This window comes from Sphaeroforma arctica (genome assembly GCF_001186125.1).
Source record: "Sphaeroforma arctica JP610 unplaced genomic scaffold supercont1.857, whole genome shotgun sequence".
NCBI lineage: Eukaryota > Ichthyosporea > Ichthyophonida > Sphaeroforma > Sphaeroforma arctica.
Genome location: NW_014039701.1, coordinates 23,223 through 33,607, shown reverse-complemented (window position 1 = coordinate 33,607; position 10,385 = coordinate 23,223). Strand labels below are relative to the sequence as shown.

The window sequence follows — 10,385 nt, the reverse complement described above, 5'->3', positions numbered from 1 at the left end:
GTCATGTGTCATGTGTTATACCTGCATGCAGACAACCATCATCGACCCATTCGTAGAACAACCTCACCCACCCCCCCCATCCATACACCCCTGTCACACACACTAACACATCGCTCGTTGCATCGCATGGCCACAGCTGCAGAAGGACGCGGAGGGGCATTTCCAGGAGGAGGAGAACATCCGCTACACAGTCATTGCGGGCGTCTTCTTCCTGCGCTTCATAGTGCCAGCCATTCTCAACCCAAAGCTCTTTAACATGATGCCTGGTATGCGCGCGCGCGCGCGTGTGTGTGTGTGTGTGTGTGCGCGTGTGCGCGTGTGTGTGCGTGTGTGTGTGCGTGTGCGTGTGCGTGGGCGTGGGCGTGGGCGTGGGCGTGGGCGTGGAGGCTGTGTGATGCCTGTATCCCTTGCTTACCATGTTGTTGGGCGTGTGTGTATTGGTTGCCAGAGTATCATTTAGTTAAAGCGAAGTGTTCTGCATGCTCGGCCCAACAACTGGTAGTCTGTTGTGTGTGTTTCTGTGTCTCCTTAGCACTCCTCAGCTACAGATTGTCTGTTGGGTTGGCTCAACAGCCGGTGAAACCCCTAAACCCCTAAACCCTAGAAAGCACAACCCCAGCATTCCCAAGCGATACCCTCCACACCAACTCGCACCGTTATAGTACCGCACTTCTTCTCATCGGTACGCTCCCGTTACTTTCAGGTCACCCGAGCGACACGGTGGGCCGCACCCTGATGCTGGTGGCTAAAACCATCCAAAACCTGTCCAACCTGGTTTTATTCGGTGCAAAAGAGCCGTATATGAACCCCATGAATGTGTTTATTGAATCCAATCTGGAGGCCATGAAGAATGTGATTGATCGGTAAGTGCACGTGCGTGCTTGTTGTGGCCATGAGTGAGTGTGTGTGTGTGTGTGTGTGGATATAGCATAAGGCTGTCAACTTAGCTAAATCACGGCACATCATTGTGCTTTTGTATGAAGTAGGTACGTATGCGTAATATAGTATGAAGTAGGTATGTTTAGGGAATATAGTATGGAAGTAAGCACGTATAGGTAATATAGTATGAATTAGGTACGTGTAGGTAATATATTATATATTAGGTACGTGTAGGTTAATATATTATGAATTAGGTACGTGTAGGTTATATAGTGTGAATTAGGTACGTGTAGGTTATATAGTGTGAATTAGGTACGTGTAGGTAATATATTATGAGGTGGGTGCTTGTAAGTAATATAGTATGAAGTAAGTACTTCTAGGTAATATAGTTTGAAGTAGGTACGTGTAGGTAATATAGTATGAAGTAGGTACGTATAGGTAATATATTATGAAATAGGTACGTGTAGGTAATATATTATGAACTAGGTACGTGTAGGTCATAAAGTATGATTTAGGTACGTGTAGGTAATATATTATGAAGTAGGTGCATGTAAGTAATATAGTATGAAGTAAAGTACTTCTAGGTAATATAGTATAAAGTAGGTACGTGTAGGTAATGTAGTATGAAGTAGGTCCTTGTAGGTAATATAGTACGAAGTTGATCCTTATAGGTATTACATTATGCAGTAAGTACGCGTAGGTGATGTCAACCCAGAGGCCGCTTGTGACATGAGCCAGCTTGTGCTCATTCGCCATAAACCTCTACCCTTTTTCTAGAGTTTAAGGTTTAGTTATCGGTAGGGTTTCAATTACCACTGCCTCTGCCCAGCACACCATAGATATGCGCTTGTATATAACTTTCGCATATTATTGTTGTATAGTCCGTGGTATTGCGTTGTACTAACCCGCTGCTCTGTCGTTTCGCACCCACTTACTTTCGTGCGTGCACGTCCCTGTCGTTTCGCACTCACTTACTTTCGTGTACGTCCCTGTCGTGTCGCTCTCGCTTACTTTCGTGTACGTCCCTGTCGTGTTGCTCTCGCTTACTTTCGTGTACGTCCCTGTCGTTTCGCACCCACTTACTTGCGTGTACGTCCATCCGCAGGCTGTGCTGGACGCGAGAGAATGAGGAGCTCAGCCCACCGCCGGTCATAGACGAGGGCATTGAAATGGCTATGCTCTACAGAGTGTTGGTCAACATTGGTCGTGGCTTGGTGAACTATCAAGAGGAAAATAAGGTGTGTGTGTACACAGGGTGTAGGGTAATGGTCTCGTGTGTGTGTGTTTGTGTCCAGGTGCGTGCCTGTGAGTGTACATGCTTCTGGTTATGATGGGAATGCCCACACGCTGTGTCTTCATATATATGTATATTAATGTGTTACGACTTTATATTCATATATTTGTATATAAATGAGTTTCGACTTCATATACATATGTATATAAAGTGTTACGACTTCATATATATATGTATATAAATGGGTTACGACTTCGTATATATACGTAACTCAGACTACTGTACATTCGGCCCACACTGTAACGTCGTGCGTATATCTCACCTGCCCTTTGGTAGATTTTGTGAACGTATCATAAAACCAAACTGTGACTAGATATGTACCGCTTGTTTGGAACGTCTCGGCAAGCCCACATTGACGAGGAAGTTCTATTTACAGTGACATTGTTCCAATTTTATGAGTGTTTTAATTACATGAGTGTTTTAGTTGTATGAGTGTTTAATTCTATGAGTGTTTTGATTATATGAGTGTTTTAACTATATGAGTGTTTTAATTAAATAAGAGTGTTTTACCTGGTTTAACCATCTGATATGATTACATAGGACTATTACCTTGCCAGTATTTCGCCTACTTGTAGTTGAACCATGGCGTCTCACTTCACATTGCGATTCCTCGTCGACTCTAGTGAGTGGGATAGCCTAACGGCATCATGTAGTTGCTTTGTTTCACGAATTAATTGACAGCCTTCTATCATATAATCGTTTCTGTAAACCCTAAACAATCTATTATATATAATCTTTTTCAGTAAACCTCAAACAATCTATCATATATAATCGTTTTCAGTAAACCTTAAACAATCTATCGTATATATTCATCTATCTTACATAACTGTTTTGGTCCGCCAATTGACGCTGTATATACTTACTCAACTTGTATACCTACTCACAGGGAGAGGATATCGAACCCTTACTGGTCGCTTTAGGCGAGATCAAAAACTTGATGTTTCACGGTTGAGCATACCCCAAGAGCACCACAACAACATAGATAGAGAGGGCCGATGACTTCCCGTGCATACGAGTGTTGGAGTGTGTAGCTGAGCTAACTATGCGTTCATCAGTACCAATTCGTAGCCGTATTACCGGATTGGTGGAGAAGTGCTGAGGATGGGGTTTGTCCTGCTTGGCTAGGGTAGTCGAGTTACGGTGCGTGTGTATGGAGAGCATCTGCAATCGCGCATATAGCAGAGACTTGGCAGTGATTACAGGACTGGCAGGCATGTTCAACCACGTTTGTGATTAGATGTGCTTGTGTATGCAATTGTGTGCAATGCATATGCATAATAGCAAGCATGTGCCACATTGTATATACACATGATATTGGCTTTGTAGTATAAGACAGATCCAGATGAATGAGTGTAGCGAATTTGTTTAGCGGGCCAGGCTACCAGTCTAGATCTAGGATCAACACACAGCTGAGAAATTTCTTCTACTGGCGCGGTGTTTAGCTCAACACGGCACAGAGACAATAAATATAGAGTTCAATATACACATTTGACGGTGCTTGTTTCGATTCGGAGAGTCGTGCATTTGATTAGAGTGCTTGTTGGTGAGGTGAAAATAAACTGGATAAGTGTTGCAGCGTTCTTGGCTTGTCAATCCTCTCTCTCTCTCTCTCGCACTCGCTTAGGAGGGATGAGACTATAGTAGTGATCGACTGAAGAGGAGGGATTGAAGACTTGTGTATTATTTTGTTGTAGTCTATGTTTTGAAAAAAACAAAACAAAACAAAACAAAAATACATAGCCTCCTTAAACGACAATAAATAGATATGTATACAAAAACAACCCATTTTTTATTTTTTGTATATGTACATATTTCTATAATATTTACCCTTGTATAATCTAAAAAAACCCTAAACCCTAAAATATTTACCCTTGTATAATTGTATATCACTGATCACTGATCAGTCCCTGTCACTTGGCACATGTCACTCTTGTCACCGAAACTTTTTTTATTTTTTCATTTACATTTTTAAAAATGTAGGGCTAAAAGTACTCAGGAGTAGATATGGTCGGAGTCGTTTTGTCGCAAAGACATTCAAATTCTAAAATTTCGCGATTTTGCGTAATTTCATTCATCTCTAGGCATCCTGGGAGTGATGGACTCCAAGGAGCTTAGCCCTCCAGATCTACTCTCCAATCTCACCTTCTCAAAAGCCTTCACTCGACACTCTTCTGTCTTCACTGTCTTAATCTGTATCTGTGTATAGTCAGAATTCAGTACTGCAGTTCACTATTCACAATCCAGAACAGAACTGTCAGCCGTAGAACCACTGATAGAGAGTATGGGATGTGCACCTGCTGAACCCTCGAATATGAATATATAGTAACATGCAAGTACAGATATGCACATAGGATCAACATTTAAAATTTGATCACACCCAACCTTTCCAGAATGCTGTTGGTGAATGTATTCATTTCCGTGCTAGCTTTCGCTATTGGCTGCTGTGCTAAATCTGTCAGTAGTAGAAATATTGATGCGGTTGGCTTCAGCGGTTCAGGGTTCTACATATATTACCATTTTGGTGTAGTGAGAAAGCTGCGTGAGTCCGGTCTGGTAGTTCCAGGACAGACGTCGATGGCAGGTACAAGCGGCGGGTCGTATATAGCTGCGTTGAACTGTCTGGGTGTAGAGGGCGATGACGTGGAAAAAGCGTTTGATAGTCAGATCGCCCTTTGCAGTGAAAAATCATGCGAAGGTAGATTAGACAACGTCGCGTCGAAGATTCTGGAATCACTCGTCCCGGGAGGAGATGCCTGGGAAAAATGCAAGGATCTGGTGGGCGTCCATATAACCGTTGGAGAAGACGTCCGCTTTGCCGAATGCGATTCACAGCCTTCTACTGGACTGACTGTCACGGAATTCACTAGTAGAAGTGATCTCATCAGTGCACTTCGCGCATCCTCGTTTGTCAGCGGTAAATCAAAAACCGACGCCTGTGCGACACCATTCCGAAGCATGCACGCCAGAGACGGTGGATACTCGAAAGAGCTCCCGTGCCCAGAAGGACTCGAGGGCAACAACTGTCTACGCGTGGCTGTAGTTCCCAGCAGTCAATGGAAGCAGTGGTCAGAGTTGGGTGGCGATGTGCCCCTAGACAATTCAACAGATATATACCCGGGTATTCGGGGCCTGAACACCTTGCCCATTTCCGCAGAGGACTGGTTAAAAACTATGTTTGATGCTAAAGCCATTGCGCCGTATCTGGATGCATTGGTACAGTTAGGCTACGACGATACATCATTCTGGTTAGATCAGAATGTTCTATTGTAAAAATAAAACGGTTACTAGTATGCAGTATTCTTGTTCAATCAATATTTACTTTCACAGATATAAAACACGTACTTGCGTACATTTGACAAGTGTATATTTTGTAACTTAGAAGATGTAGTCTGGTCAGCGTTGGACGATTGGCGAATAGACACGTATCAATTTCGAAAGATGCATTTGTATGGAGCCTTCAAATCAGAATTTAGATATTATGTTCTTGACTTACATGTACACATACAAAAGAAACATATATGTTCACTTGCATACATACATACGTATACACACACGTGCAACAGTTATGCTTCAAATCGAAAGCTTTTCTATGCATCGCTGTGCGGTATGTACTGGTATGCGCACTCGAATATACATATCGATTAACAGTCCAGTCATGCCATCAGGAGACCCCGGCAAACAAGGGCACTTACGGTGCTTGGAGAGGGTGTATCGCACCAGGGTATTTGAATCTATATAGTCCACCGCAACAAAGTTCTGTTGGGGGGGAACAGCCACGGGTGGGGGTAAGCATGGGAATATAATACTGCCAGATAAAGAAACAGCGAATCTGTATTGTAGCCCGTGTCTTGTACTGTATTAAAATCACCACCATATCGACAGCACACAATTTCTCTCCTTTGAGTTTATACATCATTGAGAGGTTATTATTGTATGAATACTCCGATTGAGTTTGTGGACTGGTATGTTGCTGGCGATATTAGGCAAGGCCCATGCGCACTGCAGAGATTTTTAACCACAAATGTTAACGACTGAGGCAGGCCTGTAACCCAAGGCAAGAGGTCGCTCAACAACTAATGTTTGCTTTATTGATTTGATGTGCATAAGTCAGTCTAGTACGGCCTACCCCTATTGGGTTGACCTCTGTTCTGACCGTCTCCTTGCGATGGTCGCATACTTTGCTGTCTCTGTGGATGCACATACGGGTCTTGTCCATTCGGAGGCCCTCCAGAAGGCGGGCCAGATGCGGGGCCATTCGAAGGGGCTCCATTGGGAGGTCCAGCATTAGAGGGACGAGGAGGTCCTCTATCTGTGAATAAAAGGTATACGTTTACGGGTTAGCTTAGATGATTGAGCGCCTACACATAGTACATTTGGATGGGCAAGAACAGATAATGCACACGACTACGGGTAGTTGGGTCTAGTAGTTAGGTCTAGTAGTTAGGTCTAGTGACTAGTAGTCGAAGGACAGACCTGCAGTGCATATGTATCCTTTGCAGCGGATTCCTGGTGCGCATGGGACCAGGTCATAGTTAGCAAGTTTGAAATGGCTTCGATCAGAAATACATTACTCGCATATTGTACAGAAGTAATATACAGAAGATATAAAACGCACTTTGGGCTGTATCCAGGTTGTATAACCCTAATTGTACTCGGGCGCGGGCATATGCATGCATACACACACATCCTGATCAATACACACACATAGTTCCCTAAACAACCACGCAAACAAAGAAGCAAACACGGACGCAGAAGAGAAAGATCTACGGATGGATATCCGTACCCACCACGGCAGAGAAGCCATAACATACACATTCTCGCCTCACCTTGTGCCTGGTGCATATAGTGGCCGTGACTGGGCGGAAGCCCTTGCCCCGAGAAGCCTTGTTGCGGCTGGTACCCCCCACTCATATTATTATTATTATTATTATTATTGTACGGGGGCCTATTACTCGGCCTATTGCCTTGCATCTGGTTGGGTGGGCGGTTGCCCATCATCTGGTTTCGATCCTGGCTGGCATTCCACTGAGGTGGGGGGCCACTGGGGCCTCCAGAGGGGCCTTGGGGGGGGCCTCCTGTGGGTGGACCTGTGGGAGGGTGTGGAAGAGATTTATGGGCGATGAGTGCATATGACACAAGGGTATGTGAGTGTGCAATTGCTTTCAATCACTCCTTAAAAGTACCTGGACGACGTTGTGTATATCAGATATGCGCAGTTTCAATACTCGCAGCCCAACACACACTGCACATACACGTCTATAGATGCACACACACAACACACAGCTACAGATACACACACGCACACATATACACCTCTACGCGACTATACATACACGCGCACATACACACACTCCAAAACTATAGATTTACACACGCATACATATATACCTCTACGCGACTAGACATACGTGCACACACATACACACACTCCTACACTAAAGATATACACACGCACACATACACACTCCTACACTATAGATATACACACGCACACATACACACTCCTACACTATAGATATACACACGCACACATACCACCAGTTGGAGGTGGTCCCATCGGAGGTGGCCCGCTCCCACCCATATTAGGGTGTCGCATTGGCGGTCTATTCTGATTGGTCGGTGGCCGAAAGTCACTGCCCATTGCTCGATTCTGATTGGCTGGCGGTCTGTAGTCGCTTCCCATCGGACGGTTCTGATTGGCCGGCGGCCTGTAGTCACTCCCATTCGGCCGCACATTACTGGACGGCGGTCTGTACCCACCCATGAAGTTGGGGTTATCGTAACCTCTGCCTCCATTGATAGGTGGAGCACCTGAGCTATTGGGATTGCCCGTGTTGGTGTTGTTGTTGTTGCTGTTAAAGGGAGCTCTGGGTTTGTTGAAGCCACCCCCGCGTGGGCCGGTGGAGCCAGCCATACTGAGCTTGGGATGCGCACCTGTGGTTAGAATACGTATTGGTAGCACGTTTATCAAAGGGTTTAGGAAAACCCTAACCTTTACGGGTCCCTATAGGCTGTGCAACCGTAGTAGGGTCGTACACGCAAAGTGGAAAGGAAAGCCAATAACAACAACAACAACAACAACAACAACCCTGAAACGCTACGCGTTTATCTCACACACGACACCTACCGTACGCGTCCTTGCCGCCTCCCAACCCAGGAATGCTCATCTGTGTATCTGCAGAGGGTGACGAACAGATGTTAGAGAGTGAGCGCATGAAATAACCATACGAAAGCAGTCAACTAGAGGCAGGGTGCAACCAGACCCACAAGTAAAAACTAATGTGACTAATTAGTGACGCACACAAGCACTGTACAACCAGACCCACAAGTAAAAACTAATGTGACTAATTAGTCACGCACACAAGCACTGTGCAACCAGACCCACAAGTAAACACTAATGCGACTAATTAGTCAAGCACACAAGCACTGTGCAACCAGACCCACAAGTAAACACTAATGTGACTAATTAGTCACGCACACACGCACTTTGCTGAGGTGAGGAAGACCATAACAAGCACAACAAAGCAACTTGATCTGAATAGTTTCACGGGCGTTTTGTGCATTTTTTATCCAACGGAGAATATCAATAACAAATGTACCCTAAATATTAGCATGCATGAATCCAAACTATAAATAAATAAAATCGTACCATAAATACTTACATACACATACAAAGGTATTCCTGTCTCTAAGTGCGCCTATGATGTGACCGGTCCATGCACACACTCACCTACACCTCCACGCACGCAAGCACACACACACACACACACACACACACACACTTACAAACACACACACATACACACATATATATATACATTCATACATACATACACACACATATACACACACACACACACGTACACACACACCTCCCGAGGACATCGGCACATTCGTTCTCACAACCCCGAATTCCTCATCCGTGCCCAAACTGCCCAGCGGACTGCGTGTCCAGAACTTTGTGCTGTGGTCATTCGAAGCCGAAGCCAACATGTGGCCCATGGGATGCCACGCAAGGTCCCAAATGTTGCTCTCATGCGCGTTGATGCTGCTTCCCGCCTCTTTCTCGTTGCTGTAGCGGTGGTGGTGGAGTGGTTGTGTGCATGGAGATTTTAGTGCATGATATATATATATAATACATATATATATATATATATACATTTAAATATATATATATATAGACACGCTGCTTTAGGGAAAAGAACAGCAGAGGTGACAAGGGCGGGGTACTACATGACATACACGGACACGTGATTTTACAAGGTTGCTCAAGTTCACATAGCTGCATCCTATCCACTCTTTCGTATCGAGGTGGTGGTGTATGGGACGTGGTTGTATACGTGATGAGTGAACAACCGTCAATAGGCTCAACACGTGGTCTCACAAGCTACTCTCGCATGCGTTGATACTGCTTAACTATTCGTTCATACTACGGCGGGTTGCCATGGAGACAGTCGACTACTTAGCGTTTTTACATGAGGTTGGTAGGTAGGTGATTGTAGGTAGATAGGTCACTATGAGCTGTCCGTGGTGATACGAACAATGAGCAAGCGGCACACTATCAACACCTGTACAAATACCAGCGGGGGTCCCTCTCTACTCTCAGCCCCAACAGCACATGGCTATACACACTCAGCCACCCCATAACAACAGCCCCGGGACCAACCCTAACACACAACACCGTGCATACCCCACCAGCCAGTAGAAGATGCTGCCCTCGGCACACCCACTGGCGAAAAGCCGTTCGTGCACTGGGTGCCATGCGACTGTGTTGACTTCCTTGCGATGGCCTTTGAAGGAGTCCAACTCTCGCAATGTCCGCATGTCGTACACCTGAAGGTATGAGCATGGGACAATAGAAGTCCCGAGTGAGCAGACCAGGGGATGGGCAGATACGCAGACAGGTAGGTAGGTAGGACGACAATTCAGTCCACACACAAGTATATATATATATATACATACATAGGTCCAAGAAAAACATAAATGCTTAAATACATATATATATTTACATATACATATATATATATATATGTATATGTATTATATGTATTATATATATATATATATCTATATATATATGTATATATAACATATATATATATATATATATAACATATATATATATATATATTCGTATAACTTCGTATAATGTATGCTATACGTAAGTTATTTACGTTTCGTACTTCATATACATATGTATAATAAAGTCGTT

The 10,385-nt window shown here is 44.4% G+C and overlaps 3 protein-coding genes across 3 annotated transcripts in view; 2 read left to right on the top strand and 1 right to left on the bottom strand.

The window, feature by feature from the left end:
- Positions 1-3,125, top strand: part of SARC_08945 (hypothetical protein) — a gene marked incomplete at both ends in the record, with an annotated part of 6,592 nt that extends 3,467 nt beyond the window's left edge. Inside the window, 4 exons of the mRNA XM_014297064.1 lie at positions 137-266; positions 704-863; positions 1,985-2,117; positions 3,060-3,125. Of these exons, the coding sequence (XP_014152539.1) occupies positions 137-266; positions 704-863; positions 1,985-2,117; positions 3,060-3,125 (489 nt within the window). The remainder of the gene's footprint in view (positions 1-136; positions 267-703; positions 864-1,984; positions 2,118-3,059) is intronic.
- Positions 3,126-4,564: 1,439 nt separating this feature from the next.
- SARC_08944 (hypothetical protein) lies at positions 4,565-5,470 on the top strand (the record flags this gene model as incomplete). The annotated part of the gene is made up of 1 exon (XM_014297063.1): positions 4,565-5,470. The coding sequence occupies one exon, from the start codon at positions 4,565-4,567 to the stop codon at positions 5,441-5,443; it is 879 nt and encodes a 292-aa protein (XP_014152538.1). The 3' UTR covers positions 5,444-5,470.
- An 815-nt stretch (positions 5,471-6,285) lies between these two features.
- The window catches only part of SARC_08943 (hypothetical protein), a gene marked incomplete at both ends in the record, with an annotated part of 11,418 nt that continues 7,318 nt past the window's right edge, over positions 6,286-10,385 (bottom strand). The window contains 6 exons of the mRNA XM_014297062.1: positions 6,286-6,482; positions 7,000-7,260; positions 7,709-8,107; positions 8,301-8,348; positions 9,046-9,245; positions 9,864-10,006. Coding sequence (XP_014152537.1) covers positions 6,286-6,482; positions 7,000-7,260; positions 7,709-8,107; positions 8,301-8,348; positions 9,046-9,245; positions 9,864-10,006 — 1,248 coding nt within the window. The remainder of the gene's footprint in view (positions 6,483-6,999; positions 7,261-7,708; positions 8,108-8,300; positions 8,349-9,045; positions 9,246-9,863; positions 10,007-10,385) is intronic.